The sequence below is a fragment of the Drosophila willistoni genome (assembly GCF_018902025.1).
Source record: "Drosophila willistoni isolate 14030-0811.24 chromosome XR unlocalized genomic scaffold, UCI_dwil_1.1 Seg105, whole genome shotgun sequence".
Taxonomy (NCBI): Eukaryota; Metazoa; Arthropoda; class Insecta; order Diptera; family Drosophilidae; genus Drosophila; species Drosophila willistoni.
Genome location: NW_025814054.1, coordinates 2,779,285 through 2,799,135, shown reverse-complemented (window position 1 = coordinate 2,799,135; position 19,851 = coordinate 2,779,285). Strand labels below are relative to the sequence as shown.

Here is a 19,851-nt window from a genome sequence, read left to right as displayed (position 1 = left end):
ATAAACTATCGCAAACACTTCTCGATACTATCGACACTTTCGATAGTTTTTCCTGTTTCTATCGGAAGCACCTTTGCCTTGCGTCGCATAAAAATAAAAATTCTTTAATTTAATAAAATTGTTTAAAAATCACTATGGAAGGGCCGATGTTACATTCTGTTAGCACAGATAATGCTAATCCCACTGCGTGCACAACGTCCTTGAATTCCATTGTGACTGTATTAACACCTACGACTGCAATGCCCACAAAAGTAGGCGGGTCCTCAGCCACAACAAATGTTACAATTACAACAACAACAACAACAACAGAACCATCAGTCACTGGGGTTTTACCAACAAAGCCCTTGCCGACTTTGCCTGTTAGAAAACCAATTCAGAATCTTCCCATTGAGCTTCAAAACGATCAAAAGCGTAGAAGGTTAGTTGATACATTCGTCGATTGCTATTGTTATCCCTGGAATTCTCTGTATTTTCAGTTCTTCCCGCACAATCAAGCGAAAGCGATTTGATGATGAAATTGTCGAGTATAATGTGACAATACCGACAAATCGCAGTGGAGCTGATGCTCATCGTCACAATCGCCCAAGAAATTCATTTCCAAATTTTCCAGGAATTTTAGGAACAACTAGTTCAGTTGGCCCACTGCCCATTGTCGCACACCCGGAGACCGCCCTGACACCAGGCTCGGCAGAAATCCTTTTGCCTGGCACTCCCACTCAGGTAGCAGCATCTTCAACTTTTATACCAGCTTCACCCTCAACTGGAGCAACGCCCAATCAACCTACATTACCGATCGCAGCTGCTAAAACCGTATCGCATCCAAAGGCTACAATGGATCGAGCTCCGACCGCTGAGCGTCGACCACGGCCAGTGCGTTCGGCAAATAAGAAGTCCCAGCGTCGCCGCCCAGTCGGTCCGATGGCCACAAAGGATCTAGGCCGATGGAAGCCTATTGATGATCTAGCTCTTATTATTGGTGTACAACAAACAAATGATTTGCGTATGATTCATCGGGGAGTGAAGTTCTCTTGCAAGTTTACATTGCAAGAACTGCAGCAGCGTTGGTATGCCCTGCTGTACGAGCCAGCCGTATCCCGTATAGCTGTCTCTGCCATGCGAAATCTACACCCAGAACTGGTAGAATCCGTACAACGCAAGGCCTTGTACAGTGTGCAAGAGGAGGACCTGTTGGGCACCATCAAGAGCGTAAGTTCATACTTACTCATGCGAAGGCGTTTGCCATGAATTATGGCTAAATCATCTGATTTCCCATTGCAGACGGAAACTCCGAAATTGGAACAATTTCAAGAGCTGCTGAGCAAAAATGCGTCGGTTTTCTATTGGGCTCGCACTGGCAAATCTCTTCAAAATCATTGGCTTCTTCTTAAGCAGTATAGCCTGTTGCCCGATCAAAGCGTGAAATCGTACAATGGAACAGAGCCGTTGACCTTCTCGGATGCCGAGGAACAAATTTTCGATCATGATCTTCAAGAAGCACACGATGAGGCTGTGGATATTGAGTCTGGTCTTGCAGATCGTCGTAAAAAACGTGACATTCGTTGCTTAGAAAACGAGCTCTCTCGTTGGGGCGTTCTTGTGGACTCTGTTCTGGGACCGACTGCAGCATCAGAGTTTGATAATCAAACCCTGGCATGTTTATGTGGGAGAAATGTACGCTATTTGATGCGGTCTAAGGAGATTTCTTTTGGTCGTGATGCCAAAGACTACGTGGTGGATGTAGATCTAAGTCTAGAGGGTCCAGCGGCGAAAATTTCCCGTCGTCAGGGCACCATCAAATTGCGGAGTAATGGCGACTTCTTTATCGCTAATGAGGGTAAGAGGGCGATCTTCATCGATAGTAATCCGATTTTGAGTGGCCACAAGGCACGGCTTGCTCATAATTGTACTGTGGAGATGTCTGGACTGCGATTCACCTTCTTGGTCAACTATGACCTTATAAACGCAATACGGCAGGAGAACGCAAAAACATCGAATCCCTTAAATTAGTTTATAATGGTAAAAGAGGTTTATTTTGGACCTGCTGATATATAAATTATTCAATGTTTTTAATTAAAAATTAGCAGAACACGTTCCAAAAATAAACAACAACAACAAACGCTAAATCTCTTGTCGACTAATACTCATTAAGTCATTGACCGAACGTAGTTGACCAGAATTAAAAATTTTAGACTTGAAACTAAACTGTATAAATTTTCGATAAAACGATTCCACTGCCATACATCCGACCGACCCGTCGCTGATATCGATAGGTAATCTTTTAATTGAATGCATCCCTGCTGTGCGCAACAAATAAGAAAATATTTGAAATCTTGTAAATTAGCATAGGACATCTCATGGAGGCGATTCGATTACCTTCATCTGCCACGGATATCGGACCAATTGCGGAAAAGTCAACTCCAAATTTGACAGTGGAGTTGACAGAATCTGTGATTAAAGTAGGCGATGCTTTAGAAATAGCACATGCCACAATTCCGACAGCAGATTCAGCAGCAGGCACAAGCATTTTAAAATCAGAGCTCTTACGGACTTTGCCTATTACAAATCAAATTCACAATCCTCCCATAGAGATTCAAAACGATCAAAAACCTATAAGGTTAGTTAATAAATTTGCCGATAGCATCTGTTATCCCTGGGATTCTCTTTAATTCTTCCAGTTCATCCTGTACCATCAAACGCAAGCGATTTGATGATTTAGGCGAGTACGACGCGACGCTACCAAGAACTCGCAGCGGAGTTAATACAGCAATTATAAAGAAAACTACACATCCAGAGACACGAAGTTCGGCAGAAACCCTTTTGCCTGGCACTTCTATTCAGGTGACAGAGCCCTCAACAGAAGCAACAATCAATCAACCCACTTTACCGATCCTTGCTGCTAAAAGCGTATCCCATCCAAAGCCCACAATGCTGCGTGCCCAGTCTAGTAAGCGTCGATCACGACCACGAGCACGACCCCGACCCCGATCAGCGCGTTCGACAAATAAAAAGACCCATCAGCGCCGCCGCCCAGTTGGTCCAATAGCCTCGAAGGGTCTAGGTCGTTGGAAACCTATTGATGATCTAGCTCTTGTTATTAATGTACAACAAACAAATGATTTGCGTATGATTCATCGGGGAGTGAAGTTCTCTTGCAAGTTTACATTGCAAGAACTGCAGCAGCGTTGGTATGCCCTGCTGTACGAACCAGCTGTATCCCGTATAGCTGCCGCCGCTATGCGTAATCTACATCCAGAACTGGTACACTCCGTACAACGCAAGGCCTTGTACAGTCAGCAAGAGGAGGACATGTTGGGCACCATCAAAAGCGTAAGTATGAGCGAAGGCGTTTGCTAGAATAATTGTTAAATCATCTGATTTCCCTATTGCAGACGGAAACTCCAAAACTGGAACAATTTCAGGAATTGTTGGACCAAAACGCCGCGATTTTCTATTCGGCTCGCACTGCAAAATCTCTTCAAAATCATTGGCTTCTTCTTAAGCAGTATTATTTGTTGCCCGATCAAAGCGTAAAACCCCTGAAAGAAACGGAGCCGTTGACCTTCTCGGATGCCGAAGAAGAATTAAACGACCATGATTTGGAAGACCATTATGATGAGGCTGTGGACAAAGAATTAAAACTTGAAGATCGCCGTATTAAACGCGAAATACGTCTGCTAGAAAATGAACTCTTCCGTTGGGGCATCCTGGTCGCTTCGTCATCGGCCACAAATTTTGACAACCAATCCCTGGCATGCTTGTGTGGACGCAATGTGCGCTACTTGATGCGCTCCAAGGAGATCTCTTTCGGTCGTGATACCAAGCACCATGTCGTGGATGTGGATCTTAGTCTAGAGGGCCCAGCGGCTAAAATTTCTCGTCGTCAGGGCACCATCAAGTTGCGCAGTAACGGCGACTTCTTCATTGCCAATGAGGGTAAGAGGGCTATCCTAATCGATGGCAATCCAGTCTTAAGTGGCCATAAGAAACGTCTAGCAAATAATTCCACTGTGGAGATATGTGGACTGCGTTTCACTTTCCTGGTCTACTATGACCTCATCAATGCAATTCGCCTGGAGAATGCCAAAACAACGAATCCTCTTGGATAATATTGCTCTGTTCAAGGTCATGCTAAATGTAATACATTCAATATTCTTAATGAACACTGTTCAAAACAAGTTCTGAAAATAAATAACAATAACGAACAAGAACAAGAATCACATGTGCGCTCATAAGTTAACATGCTCGCCCACCATTGACCACCAAGTCAATGTGCTCCATCTACCAACAAACGCCTCCAATTGAACGGAAGCAATCAGCCAAAACGCCCAAGTACGATTAAATACTCTTTCAAAGCAAAAGTCTGCTACATGTTGGAATACTTTATGGTATTTTACTGTATTGGTGCTGAATTGTAGGGCATTCAGTGTTGGCTTTTGTTGTTTTGTTGCTATTGACTTGATTGACAGAAATCATACCAGGATTTTGATTAGCAAATGGTCAACTAACGCCAGCCTACATTTATAATTCAAAGAATCGAACTGAGAACTTCCTACGCCATCAGTTTGCTTGGTATTAGCGAAACTTTATTTGTGGCCAAAAGTGGCGGCAGTGGCGTATCCAGAGGGGAATAGAGAGAGTTTAGGGAGTTGGGGCTCCCTCACATTCTTTGCCAAAAACAAAGATTAAATATGTAACACAAATGTGAACTTTATGTTCCCCCCACAGAGATTTAAAAATCCATATGCCCCAAATAGTATGTTACACTTTTTTGTTAAATTTTAAAATTAAGCGCCTAGCATTTAATTATTTTTCCAGTACAAAAATCTTCGTGGTTTTGACTTTAGAGTAAATTTTTAAAAGTTTGTTTTCTTGTTTTTGTAATTTAACAGTCGAATTTAATAACTCATCTGCCCCCAACTGTATGCTGCAGTTTTTTAAAATTTAAAAATCATTGTGGGCTTCAGAAGGCTTGAAAGAAAGAAGAAACAAATCGTTTTGCCAATTCTGGTGCTATGATTTTAAAATTAAAACACCATCCGTCTTTTATGTATTTCTTTTAGCCGGCTATTTTAATATTTCTTCAGTACAAATATTTCATTTTTGCTCCATTTTCCTTGCTCTTTTATCCTTGCTCTTTTATCATAGATTTTCAAAATATTAGTTCTAATTTCTATTATTCTTATTTGCCCCTTGCAGTATGCTATACTTTTTTTAAAACTTAAAAACCAACTACGTTACTATTACTGTCGGATTCAGAACGCTTGAAAGAACGAAAAAAAAAACTCGCCATGCCAATTCTGCTGCTATGAAAAATGTATCACAAATAAATACATACATTACATTTAAATTTTTCCCCATCCATAATCTACCTTTGGATCCGCCAATGGCCGGCGGTGTATGTAGCTAGCTAATTTGTGACTAATTTAAAGTCGTAAGCGCAAGCTGCTATTAATTACAGCTGTTAAAATATCAAATTCTAACCATAACCACCATTCTCTTGTCAACTTTGGGAATTGCTGGCAAAAATGAAATATCCGAGAAGGCAAAAACCTCACACGATTGTACTAAGTATCTATGTATGTATGTATGTATGTAGATTCGGCCATCTGAGTTCCCATATGTAATTATTAGCCAAATGTGAGAGAATCTCAATGCTTTAGAATTGTTCTCGACCTTGTAATCTAACAAATAACATACATCGACGACTTTAGTATAGGCGATAGAACCATAACCGATACAAAATATCAACATAATTAATTATGTTTAGCCACTGACAGAGAAGCCCATGAAACATAATATAGAAATTAGTGGGCAAAAGAGAATCATAGAGAGAAAGTTCGATGACTTTCCACAAAACGGCGGCCTTTCTTCTACTGGAGGTCGAACTGTTCGATCCCCGGGGTCCATAGCTTTTGGGTTTCTTCTCTCAAGTTCTTTGCATTGTTGACACTATAAACTAATAAGCTGTCGCAAGATCTACAGCATATTAAAATATAATTAATTGTTGTCACTGTCTATAAAAAGTCAATTTATTTTTTGTTCTCTAGCCATACCAGGAATTTCGTGCTGCTCTTCTTGCCTCTGCTGCTACCCCATCGCCATTTCCCTTCATTCCATGGCCATCTCATCTTTCTCCTCCTCCTCCAACTCCGCCATCCCACCGTTTCCCTCTTCAGTGTTGATTTGTGTGCAGTTTCGTCTTTTGGCTTTCTTTTCTTGGCTGATGATGCGAGAACTAATGAAGTTTTGGTTCGCTCTTTTTTTTTGTCTTACAATAAATGTATCTATATATTGTATCTTTTGTGCAGTTCAGCGAACTTTTGTTGTGCTTTTTCGATATTTTTGCGATGTCGCAACTGCTAAAATTAGTCTGAATTAGCGTAGGTCATGCTGTTGTTTTTGTAACTGTTAGTTTTTTTTTTTTTGGTTTGGTTTTTTAACCAAAAAAAAAAAAACACAAAATGAGAAAAAAAGTGGAGCATAGACACTATATACGATACGATTCGATTTGGATTGGATTGGATTCTATCGGATAGTTCATTTGTGTGGGGGGAACTTTCACAGTTTCATGGCGTTGAGATCATTTGTGAATTTGAATTTGTCAATTTAATATTCACATTAATAAGTGTGTGTGTGTTTATATTTTGGTATCATTACATAGAGTAAGGTGTATTTTAAAACAAATCCATTGAAAGCTTTAATTGGAAACCGATATATGTATGTACAATACAGTAGACATATAATTAATCAGCTACATTTTGCATGTAAAAAAAGAGAGGGAAGATATTTACCTATTTCTTTAGAGGCGATGAAAATTATCTTATTGTAATCTGATTTTTCTTAAGAATGCCTTATTCGAAACAAAATTTAATTCACTTTTATTTGTAGTCCCATATCACCATAATACTTATAATTAGATAGATAAATTTCGTTTAAGAACCCCCCAAAAAAATGTATACAAAACACAGATTTTTAATTTCCTTCAAATTCAATTCTTTAGCCAAATGAATGAAATTTATGGTATACTGTTTTGCTTAGTTTTACTTTTACTCTTGGTTGTTGGTCTTAACTTGCCAAGTCCTACTTGGTTCTCTGGCACTGGAAAAAATAATATAATTAAGCCTACCACGACCTCGAGCTTGAGAAAATTCAACAAGAACAACACAAAGATGAAAACAAAACTCAATATTTTTTTTTCCAAATTTTGAACCATGATGCTGCAAATTTTTTAGCCTCTTTTAGGCAATATATGAATTCGATCTTGGAATTGCATATTGTTCCAAGATCGAATTCATATATTGTTGTGAGTCGAGTATATTATAATCAGTTTGTTTTGCGCTTGAAAATTGTTTGCTCTAGTTTTTCAGTTTTGTTTTTTTTTTGTTTTATAGTTTTTTTTGTTTTTTGCCTGACATAACATATTGATTATCTCATTGCATTCCAAGTTAAAACTTACATAAAATAAATAAAATAAAAATACAAAAACTTCGTGACTGTGCAGGAAAAACAAATAGTCTTAGAGAGGAGAATGAAGGGTGGAGGAGACAACCCCCCGCACATTGCCTTTAAAAAATTTGCTGAATCGATATGCCAAAAAATCAAACTCAATCCAAATATCTGATACGCATTTCAATTAAACTATACAGAAATAGTTTTGTTCGGTTTGATTTCAATTTTTTTTTTTGGTTTTGTCGCATGCGTCATGTGAATTATTTAAATTATTTTAAAGTTTTTTATTTCATACCTATGTAACGCATAAATAATCAGAAAACAATGAACATGAAATGAACACTGACAGGCGAATGAATATGCATTTGGCCGCATTATCAATACCCTGCAAATGGTTATATATATATCTTACACATTTCATTTACTTATGATTCTATGGGATGACTAGACTGTAGTTTTGGTCTCAGAATGAGTTTCAAACCGAATTTTTTCAGATTGACAACAAAGATAACGTAAATTGAATAAGCCCAAATCAGGTAAATGTAAATTTATTTCGGAAAGTAAAGCCCATAAATACTTTATCAAATAGTTTTTAAAAGATAAGGCTATACCTTATTCATTTAATATTAATTTTAAATACTATTATGAGAACTTTTAATTATTAGAAAACAGTGAACTTTATTAATTTAGAAAAACATCAGACATACATCATTGAGATAATAGCCCGATGTTTTAAACATCATCGATTATTAACATTGAAACCATCGATGAACATCAACATCGATGTTTTTTTTTTTTTGAAATTTACATCACTAATATGAAGTCTATCAGAGAGACAAACTATCTATTAAAAATAGATAGACAAATTCAAGCAATTGTTAACTTCTAATCATAGTTAATTAACACATCGATAAGGGTATGTAAGCAATTGAAAGAAAAATAGAAGAAAACAAAAATTGAAATATGTTCCGCATTGGCCTAACTTGCGTGTGTTGCATATGAAATGTTTGGGTTACAAGTTTTGTGATTTATATATGTACATATATATTTGGTTGCTGCCATTTTGCCACTGATGACGTCACCACGCCCACTTGATGCATTCGATATAGGCTTGACGACAATTAAAACTTCTTTAAACGCTTTGAGCCAGCGGCTAAAAGTTGAATGTATCTAACAATAGATAGATATAGATATACCAGTCATCAGACTCAGACTCAGACAGAGACAGACTATCACAGACTCCGGACTCCAATAGAGAGACACCGAGAGGCCTTGAAATGCGTTCGACTTGACTGTCAATCACCCACGCAGTTTAACAGCAACAAAAACAACAGCTACAACAAGAAATCAGTGTGGCGCCGCCAAAATAAACTAAAAGTCAATTTCAATTTGCAACTCCACTTTTGGTGGCTTAAAAAGTTATAGATACAATAATTTTTTCTTTTTCCTATTTTTTTTTCTTTCTGTGAAACAAATAATTACATCGACTTGGGTTTTATTTATTATATATACACATATGTATTTCTATATATCTCTTTGTTGTGCTTTAATTAAATCAAGCCACAAGGCAAAGATCGGTTAAAGATACATACCTACATATAGGCAAAAAAAAAAACTATATATGTGGGTTGAGTTTTGTTTTTGTTTTTCCATATATATTTTTTTCTTCTTCTATTTCTTTAATGGAATATTTTTTTTTTATATACTTTTATTGTTTATTTGGTTTTCTAATGAGTCAAATGTGATATGTTTATTGATTTTCATAGTCTTAGCAATGTTTTCTTATTATTCATATCGCATTTTAGAGATTAGTTTGGCGGCTTGAGGCGTTTTGGCAAACGAAGTTGTTTTTTTCTTTTGTCAATTAAATCCGATTAAACTTTCAGCCAACTGAAAATACAATGAGGAAACTGAATTTATAATCCCAAAAATACAGTTTTTACATCATTAAATTGAGTTTTCTCTAAGAAATATAGCACAATTCGTTTTTATATAGAAATTTCTAATGTTATCGATCATTGAGTTGTTTATCTTGAGATTGAGATAATTTCATACAAAAGTGTTCCATTATCTATTGAGCCTTGAATAATTATTTGCACTTCAGTTTCTCTATGGTGCTATAACTGTCAAGATATCGAGATATTATGATGGCGCATGAAATAACAAGGCCATCAAAAGGCAAAACCCTTTCAAAAACCCAATAACAAAAAAGAGAAGAAAATAAATGAATCCATGCAACGCATAGAAATATCAATCAAAATATGCAATTTAACAAAAACAAAAACCTAAATAAATTGGGAATTTAACCTAATGTATGAATACTCTTGCTAATTCTTCATATATGTTTTTTGAAATTCGATAAACAATTTTATATAAGCCTACCTAATTTTATTACAATGTTTTATATTTTGCCAAAGTTGGAAAGGCGAAAGTGGGCGTGGCCAAAATTTAAATATATCTACACGTATAAAACTGCACGTTTTGAGATTTAACTTTCAGAAATTGGTTAGAAATTGCCGAAAATTCAAATTGAGGAAAACAGGTGGAAAATATCTCAAATATTCTCAAACAACACTAACTTTGTAAGTGTGTAATTCTCAATTTTCGATTTTCCAAACTCATATATCAGTTTGCCCATTAGAAAGTAATCTTTAAGTTTCAATTAAAACCTTAAAACTAAAATTTTACCAATTTTCGTAATATATCATGACATCATGACTTTTCTTTTTTCGTAAAATCGGGCTGAAATTAATCTTTTGAAATATCACAGTGTTAATGTTATTTTAAATTACGCTAAATTCCGCTTTAATTGACATATAACTTTTAGAAATCGATTAGAAATTGACAAAACTACAGTCTGAGGAAAAAGCAGTTAATCCATTTTTGATTATGATTCTGATTATGAAAAAGACCAATTTCTTTGCGAATGATTGTTGACGGATTTTCATTCATTTTCAAACTTTCACATAGGAAAGTAATCTTTGAATTTACATTTTGACCCCGAAAACTTAAATATATTTAGGTTTTTCGATTTCTACAGGCCGCTGCGTTGGCCTAAACCGACTTTAAATTTCCAAATATTTTTTATCTTGTGTTAAAAACATTTTTGCACAAATTACACAAATTTTGAGTGTTTACTTTGGGAGTAGTTACTCTCATAATTTTTAGTTATTGACCTTTATTCCACATTAATAAAATCTGTAATTTTATATATGAAATAAAATGGGCTAAAATGCTTCATTCTAACAACTTTAAATCATTTAACAAATTTTTAATATTTCAACAAAAAGAAAAATGAAAATTTTTCCACTTGAACTTTAGAACCGATTGCCATTGCCATTGAATCGATGATAATTAGTTATAATTGTCATAAATGCTATAGATTCCAGCCATTCCAAGATGATGTAACAATAATTTTATGTTTTGAGTCATTTTTGTTTTTTTTTTTTTTGTGTTTTTGTCGCGTGACAATTTGCGGGTGGGCCAAAATAAGTCAAAAGAAATCGGCTTATAGGGCTTGTCAACAAAAAAAAAATATATATATATAAAAAAACATAAAGTAGATTACTTCTAACATAGCCATGACAAGCGTTTCAATACGACTTTAGGATACCTTATAAATTATTAAACTTTAAACATAACTTTTCTTAGTGTATTATTCTGAGTGTAGATTCTGATGTCTTCTATATAATGACTGAGAAATACGTATATATAATCATTCTTGATATACCCTTTCAGGGCAAAAATTACACAGCGACTCACTTTCAGATGGCGGAATGGAAGGGGCAGGGGCAGTCGGAGGGGGCGCCACTCACTAGACCAAGCATCAAGCTCGAAACGAAGCTTAGACGACGAATGTGGCTAACGAAGCGCTGCTGACGGTTTACCGAGCCCAAACCGTTTCGTTGATTTCAAATTTTTCAAAGTTTTTAAACTGTAAACTAAATGTACTGCGATTTTAGTGGCAAACGAGCCAGCTGAGCAGACGGACGTGTGCATTTTGAGATACAGATACAAAGACAGTCAGCTGAAAGATACAAAAAAAAAAAAACATACACTTAACTCTGTGCATCGGAAGTGCATCAACAGCAGCAGCTCCGAGCGGAACTCATTAAAAGCATTTTGCGTAATTTTTTGAAGCGCTCTGGCGTGATGAGGCACAGACAAGGCTTAAAAAACGACAACGTTGCCAAAAATTTGCCAAGGAATCATCATAATTTGTGCGTGTGAATTAGCCGTGAAAAACGTAAAACGTGAAGAAACCCAAGCAAAATTTATTAAAAATTAAAAAATAAAAAACAAAAACAAAAAAAAATTGTTAGCAAATTTCTTGTAATTTTTTTCCCCCAACAATTGTTGTAGTGTTTCTGTTTTTTTTTTGTAGTTCTTTTTTTTTGCAAGTGTTTGATAAATTTCGAGTGTGCAATTATTCCTGTGTGTGTGTGTGTGAACAATAATGTGTGTAACGAGAATTTGTCTGGTAAGTGTTTTAAATTATAATATCAACGTTAAATTGTGTACAATATTCGAACAAACTGTGTTTCTGTGTCAGAGAGAGAGAGAGAGAGAGAGAGCTTCTCCGTGTATCCTCTTCTATTCTTGTTCAGCCTTTGCCTCATCACAGCGATTTTTGTTCTTCAACAAATAGGTAGCCAAATAGCTTATCGGATCACTGGGGCGATCCTTGGCCAAGGCCTGTAGGCCGTGTAGCAGTATTGGGGCCACAGTCTGATCCAAATATTGGCGCAAAGGCAAAGAGTTGACATCGGCACGACGCTTGCGGCAAATGCCCAGTGGCATGGGGGTCAATTCACTCAGTAAACTGGCCTGTGAATCTTGTGCGGTTCCGGCATTGGTTAGAGAGCCACCATCCTTGCCAGCATCTCCGGCAGCTGCCACATCCTCGACAGTAATCTTTGACATTTTGGTATAGTAATCCTTAGAAAAGATGGTTTGTTGGTGCAATAAGTCCCAGAGATATGTTCAAGGATATTTTCTACTTACTTTTAAAAATATATTTCGAAATTTTTGTTTTATTTCCTTCTTGCTTTGTACGTCTGTGTCGAACGTTTGTGGAATTGTAGATTGATATCGATTACGAATTAGACATTTGATTGTCACAAATGTCAGAGACTACTATGTTCATATATATTTCACTTAGAATCGTTGCCTACTTGATTCAATAATATAAATTTAGCCGATAATTGCTTAACTTTTCCCACCGAAAGAAACTCCATAGATAAAACTCTTAAATTACCTTTCAAGCCATAAATCCATCTTCTATCTATTCGCCAAACGAAGTTGACCTCCAAAAAAAAAACCATCCATTTTTAAAAGCGACACTAAATTCACTTTGATTTATTACAATTGCCGGGACAATATAATTAAGTAATGCCCCGTGAATGACTCATGACTCATGATGGGTGACAGAGCCAAGGGACTTTGCTTAGAACTCATTCTAAAGAATCGTTTAGAAACTAATATTACAAAAACCCATCAAAAAAATATAAATTTTAAAAATAATTTATTTCTTTTGCCAATTTGCTTATATTAAATATGTGCTATAAATTCATCAGTCAGTCTAATAAACTTGTTTAAATAGCATTCCTTATTGTAATAGTAATACTATTAGAAGAAGAAGAGTAACAACAACAACAACAATAACAAATAGAATTTCGTTTTCAATCTGTAAACGTGTTCTAAACATTGTAAAAGTTGTAAAGTGCAAATATGCCACTTAATAATCGTATATTTTAACTAAGCTTTTGTTTTTGCAAAAAACTTCAAATCAAATCAAATCGAAAAAAACGACAATCTATTGAATAATTCATAGTTGGCTACAAAACAAACGATTAACACATTTTCAATACAACAAACAAAACAAAAAATAAAAAAACCTGTAGCATTTGACCCATATTTGATAGAGGGAATTAAATTTGAATATGAAAAAGAATCAACGTTATTTCTTAACTGTTTAACTAGCAACTAGCCAGAAGAAAACAAAAAACAACAAAAAATAAAACAAATATTTCAACAAAAATCGTGCATTACATTTCAAAAATACCCTTGCCAAATGGGGTATATTTCATGACGTGTATAGACTATCTCCTAGAAGAGCAACTCACAAGATTTTCAAACTTAAAGAGTATAACAACTTCGGCTTCGGATGGGAGGAGGGGAGGAGTTCGTTCCATGGAATTTGATTTAATTTGTTTTTTGTCTATGATGTGGCAGATTTTTGATGAAGGCTTCCCCGCTTTAACTATTTCCCTCTCATTCTCTCTAGCTATTGCCAGCTTCTTTGCTCCCACTTCATCTCTGTCTGGGGATCTATCTATCTATGTGTGTGTTTGATGGAAAACGTGTAATTTGCTTGAAGACTAGAGGAAAGGTCACTGGCATCCATCGTCTGTTGAAGATGATTATGTTATTTCACAGATACTCCAAACACACACACACACTCACACACACAGACACTGAAATTTGTATCTTTTATCATCTATATGGTGGGCAGCACGTGGGCAATTGTTTTTGTTTAGGCCATTTTACCTCTCTTTTGGATAAAATAAATAAAAAAAACTGCTGCAATTGCGCAAAATGTAAATGAGTAAAGTGAGTGAGAAATAAAACAAACTAAATTAAATAATTAAAATGGGGTAAAAACAACCAACAACAACAGCAAAGAGTCAGACCCAAAAAGATAAAAATTAGCGCAACTGAATTAATTAGCAAACTTGAAAAGAAACTGAATCACTTGCCACATTTCGATGACCTTGAACAAAGATAGCAAATAGAAATGGACAAAATAAAAATCAAAATAAAAAAAAAAAAACCAAACCTCTGGCCAAGTGACAGCTATAAATTATAAAAAAAATTTGTTTCTGTTTCTGGCTTTTTTTTTTTTTTTGTTTTACATTTCTTTATCGTATAATTATGCAAGTTCCAAAAAAAAAAGTTTTTTTTTCCACCGTTTTGCTTTGCTTTATGTGTGTGTTTTTTTCATTTTTTTTTGTTTTCTCATGTTTCTCATTTCACAATTACATATTATTAAATATCATTTCAAATGTAACACGCCGACAAAATTGCCTCAGGGATAAAGTGAATTTTTGGTTTGCCTTCTTCCATCGATTTTGCATAAATTTATACAGCCCATAAATTGTATACGCCCCTTAAATAGATTAAAATCACTAAAATAAAAAAAAATAACCAAATAAATTTGTTTCTTTTTTTTGCCAATGATGCTGCAATTTTGAATTACTTTTTTTTTTGGGGTGGCGACCCAATTTAGTTAATGTAGAGAAAAAGGCAATTTGATTGGTATGCTGAAATTCTATTTTTTTTTTTTTTAACTCTTTTGGTTTAGTTCACACGATTCGCAATGGAAATTTGTTTGCAGTTTTTAAGTTTTTCAAGTATTTTTTTTTTGTGGCATTTTTAATGGGTTTTTAAACAAATTAGACACAGCTGCTGTTTGAACTTGTATTTGTGTTTTTATGGGCGACTCGGTCATAATATGAGACACAATGTATGATGAGTAATGTGGGAAGATTGTCTAATTATGATAAACCCAAAGATGATGCTACTGATGTTGATGTTGATGATGATGATTACGAGAGGGTGGAGTCATGTTCTGTGAAAAGGAAGTAAACATTTTTGATTTCTAGGTAGACTTTCATGCAAATGCCAACCACAATGGACACTTGGAGATCAAGAGCTCTGAGTAATTCTAATATGTTGGGCAGTTACTTCAGTTGGCAAACTCTAAATGGCAAATTGATTGTGGGAGGACATTTGGGAGTCATGTCGAAGGAAAGTCTGAATAACTAGACAACAAAACTAAAGTCTCCTTTTAATTGGCACTCAATCAATTAACCATACATGAAAAATGCATTGCCCATTCATACAAAAATATTTGAGTTTTTTGTTTTGTTTGTTTTCATTCTTAATGGCAAAAATTCCATTGTACGCCTACAGTCCGATATGCCGGATTGTCACACTTCTTTGTCTGTCTACAGTTGAATAATAAATATATGTACATAAATATATCATTTCTATCGGTGCAACAAGCTGACAGTTTGTTAGAGTGCAAAACAAGGCAGTCAGATGGCAGCCTTTGCCTTTGGCTTTGGCTTTGGCTTTGGTTTTGCCCACACAGCAAGAATCAAGACAAAGTAATACCAAAACCATGATGTCGCCAGTTTATCAGCCACATATCCATTGTATGCCATGGATGTTAGCCCCCACACACACACACACACACACACACATACAGACACAAGCTAAAATCACACTACATTACATACATACTGAAATGAATGCCATCAAAATATGATAATCATTTGGCGCATACAAAACTATGCCAAAGTCAATTTCGAGTTGCAAGTTCCAATTCCAATTTCTTTGCAATGGTAAAACGTTTGGGAATGTTATAAAATGCTTTTCCCACCATACACACACACACACACACTTATATGTATGTGAAGTTCATTTACACGCAGGCCAACAACAAGAGCTTAAACAATTTAACTACTATGATTAATTTTCGCTTCAGCGCATTGACTGACCAAAAAACAAAAAAAAAAAAAAAAGCGCCGAAAAAAAATACAACAACAGCAATTATGAAATACGTTTTAGCATTTTACAGAAGAAGCCTCCTCACATCAAGTTGCATGCCCGCACGCCTCTCCAAACATTGAGCTGACAATGAAAATCAAAAAGAAAGAAACAAAAAAACCAGAAAAAAAAAACTTTATACAACACGAAATTAAAACACGAGCGAGCATTGAACATGGCCAAAAACACCCAAACACCCAGCAGCAGCAGCAGCAGCAGCAGCAGCAACAACAACAATAAACAACTTGCATTGGCCCATGTCGAAGTCCAAGTCGAAGCTGAGTTGAAATTTAATTCAATTTTTCTTGTGCGCTATTGTTTTTGCTTCTTCTTCTTCTGCTTCGCATGCTTCCCTTCTTCTTCATCGTCTCCTTCGCCTTCTTCTCGTTCGTGCAACTTTCACTATCTTTTGGTGCCGCACAAAATGTCAACCCAATTCGAATTTCTTTGACCACAATTTTGTAGGCATAACCCAGTTGGAAAACCCCCTCCTCCCCACCACACACACACACACACACATACAGACAGAAACTGTGACAAATCCAGAGCAGAATAGCCCGTTGCCAATCTTTAACCAAATGCCAAGTGCAGTGCCAAAAACAAAAGACTTAAGACACAAACTTGCTGCCTGCCACTTGAACTAGCGGCTCATTGAGTTTTTTTTTTCCACTTTTAAATTGTAGACCTTCCCAAAAGGTTTTGTTTCTTGTATTTTTTTTGGTTTTTGTTGCTGTTGTAATTTGTCTAATTACCAACTGACCTTCAAGCACCCAAAAATTTTTTGCATTTAGAAATTATCAAGTAACAAAAATAGAAAAAATTACACAATTTGTTCACGCCTCGACAAATTGGGGTGCGTCTATTCTTTTTCATTTGTTATGCAACTTAACTATTGTAATAATCATAAACGAAATACAAAAAAACAACAACCAATGATAAATGAAAAAACAAAAAGACTATAGAATTGTGCATACCCTTAGAAAAACTATCTGCCCTAACATTATGAAAGCATAAAATCAAATGATATATACTCAACTTGTAAGCGTAATTTCGGAAGTAGATGCCTCTACGTGAGTGGGAATTCTTTCGACCTTGTCCAAAACGCATAAAAATGAATTACATTAAACAAATTTTTATGGCTTAATTATTATGACAGGCCGACAACATGACAGTTGGCCGCCCCTATTGCATGTCAATTGCATAATTTTGATTTCATTTTCAATTCTTATTCTATGGCACTTCAATCAGATGGTGAAAGGGAGAGGGGAAGTGAAGTGGAAATTATGTGATATTATTTAGAGTGGAAATAACAACAACAACGCATTTCACTCATCCAATTCGTTAAGCACTTTTGATTCACATAATGGTAGACAAAACATTTTCACACCTTTTTGGCATGCCAACAGTGTTACGCATTTTGTCGCATTTGTTTCCCCCCCGCCCCAGCACAAATATGGCCAACAAAAAGCAGCAACAACTACTACAAAAAAAAAAAAAAAACTAAATACAGAAAATGATGCAATGCAAGACAAAACTACATACATATCTATTTGAATGCAGCTTTTCTGTTAAATGATCTATGGCAAGGCAACAAAATAGAGATTTACTTAATTATATTATGCAGTCGTCATCTTGCCATATTCATACTCTTTCAAATAGTTTAGAGCGTAATTCACAAGCTAAAAGATTGGCACATATAACAAATATTAGATTTCCTAGTTTAGATTCAAGAAAAAACAAGTAATTAATTAGTAGGTTTATTTATGTTTGTCAATTGTCGTTTGCATAGTAAGTTCTGAGTGATTAATTGCTTTCAGGCCATTGTGTTTGAGGACAATTTTAGTTAATATTTAAAGTATTAGCAATCTGATGAGGGCCAATATGGAAGATCAAGTGGGTGACAGTGTTTTAGTCGTCTGCTATATATAAACTACTGCATTTAGAGCCACATAACTTTTCAGTCAATGAATCTATGAATCTCAAACTTTATGTAGGTCATTTCTAGATTTCTATGTGTTTTACAAAGATCCTCATAGATCTTTAGAGTATCTCTATATTTGAGTTAAGTGCTGTCCCCTTAAGTTTTAAATAACTTCAGAAATGTTTCATATATAGTGTATGTATAGTGTGTCATCTATAGTGGGTCAGAAAAGACGTAACCACCTTCACCTGTCGTTTAGATCATGGCCTGGTGATTTGTCTCCAAAGGCTCGAGAAAGCTGCAGGACCTTCACCTCCATGTCATGTATACCCTTCATAATATTTGTTTATTGTTCATTTAGTATAGATTGCAAATAAAAAAATTCATTTGTATGTAGTAGAAGATTTTTCGATTAGCTGTATGATGATATCGAACCAAGTGAACGTATATATTCAGATACAGAAAACATATGGCAACTTTGGAAATAAAAATCTAAAGAAATTTCTAAATAAATGTGGAAAAAAGATGTGTTTTAATTTGGCAAGGAAACTTTTAAAGTCGTTGCGAAAAATCGAATTTGGTTTTTATATAGAAATAATAATAATAAGAAGGGGAAAGAAATAAATTAGAAACGAATCATAATTCCCGAAATCAATTTATTCAATCTGAGGATTGCAAGTACCATCAATATCGAAGATATACAAAGGAAGCAGTTAAAGATCTCAAAGACCTAATGATCCTGGATGGACAATATTCAAAATGGCCTAAATAATTCTAACGTGAATTCTAAAATAGGAACTTGGCAACTAAATTATTCTGCAAAACTGGAAGCACATACAAATCCGCTTGCCAATTGCCTTAGGTGAATAAGTAATCGTACTCAACTTAAGAGAAATGACAGACTAAATATACATATAATAATACTAAGTGATTAGGGTCGTTTAACTACATTTACAGGATTTAGATTTACTAGACTAATTGTTGTTAGACTCTAAGTTAAGAGAAGATTCCAAAAAATATGAGGATTGTATTAGATTGGCTTGTATTAGATACTATTGTGCTATAATATAAACCTTTGACCATTGAGATATTTGGTAGATATATCTTATTTAGAGAGAATTTGATGTGTGATTACTTGTCAGAGTTAAAAAATTGTATTCCATCTGTTTGGGCAGGTTCAAATATGGGTAACTGAAGCATCTGCTGGTTATAGAGAGAGTAGGCTAAAAAAATTGCTACTAGACCTATTTATATTTCCTATGGGAAACAGTTTACAAAAAAAGGATCTTAAAGAGAAGTTGATCATTCTATATGACTGACAGATCAGCAGTATTAAGAGTACATCTACAACTAACAACACTTTTAAGACTTATAAAAAAAGTTATCATAAGATTTTTTGAAGAAGATTTTATAAGAATTTTTCAAAGGTAATAGTTGGTTAAACTATACATATATTTATAAACATATTTATATATATTTTGAAAAACCATTTACCTGGCTAAGTTCAATAGAATTTTCTAAACAAAACCTTTTGCATGCTGTAGAGTGTGCACTCAACTGCACCGGATAAGATATTTATTTATAGAAATTAGCAACGCGTAGCTCAAGTAGCAACAAACAAACAAAAACCAACAGCAGCTGGCATATTGCAATAACAAATTAGAAACTGGGTTATCCGCCCATTTTCTGGGGCGTCGAATATGCAAATGTGGTTCGTCAGTCAAAACGACCTGACTCCAACTCACAATCAGACGTGGACAAACGAGACAAGTCGCACATACAAACACACACACACATACACACATTTAAGCATATGTAGGTATATATTAGATTCTATCAAATTGTATAACTGCTTACACTGAGTCAAT

General features: G+C 35.3%; 3 protein-coding genes across 3 annotated transcripts; 2 read left to right on the top strand and 1 right to left on the bottom strand.

Moving 5' to 3' along the window:
* Window positions 1-64: 64 nt before the first annotated feature.
* Window positions 65-2,123, top strand: LOC6645989 (microspherule protein 1). Its single transcript, XM_002068873.3, has 3 exons — window positions 65-418; window positions 477-1,206; window positions 1,279-2,123. Exons 1-3 carry the CDS (start codon window positions 135-137, stop codon window positions 2,005-2,007), a joined length of 1,743 nt encoding a protein of 580 aa, XP_002068909.1. The 5' UTR covers window positions 65-134; the 3' UTR covers window positions 2,008-2,123.
* Window positions 2,124-2,294: 171 nt separating this feature from the next.
* Window positions 2,295-4,214, top strand: LOC6645988 (microspherule protein 1). The gene is made up of 3 exons (XM_002068872.3): window positions 2,295-2,614; window positions 2,676-3,327; window positions 3,390-4,214. Exons 1-3 carry the CDS (start codon window positions 2,355-2,357, stop codon window positions 4,104-4,106), a joined length of 1,629 nt encoding a protein of 542 aa, XP_002068908.1. The 5' UTR covers window positions 2,295-2,354; the 3' UTR covers window positions 4,107-4,214.
* Window positions 4,215-11,882: 7,668 nt separating this feature from the next.
* LOC6645987 (protein dpy-30 homolog) lies at window positions 11,883-12,384 on the bottom strand. The gene has a single exon (XM_002068871.4). It carries the CDS (start codon window positions 12,370-12,372, stop codon window positions 12,043-12,045), a length of 330 nt encoding a protein of 109 aa, XP_002068907.1. The 5' UTR covers window positions 12,373-12,384; the 3' UTR covers window positions 11,883-12,042.
* Window positions 12,385-19,851: the final 7,467 nt, after the last annotated feature.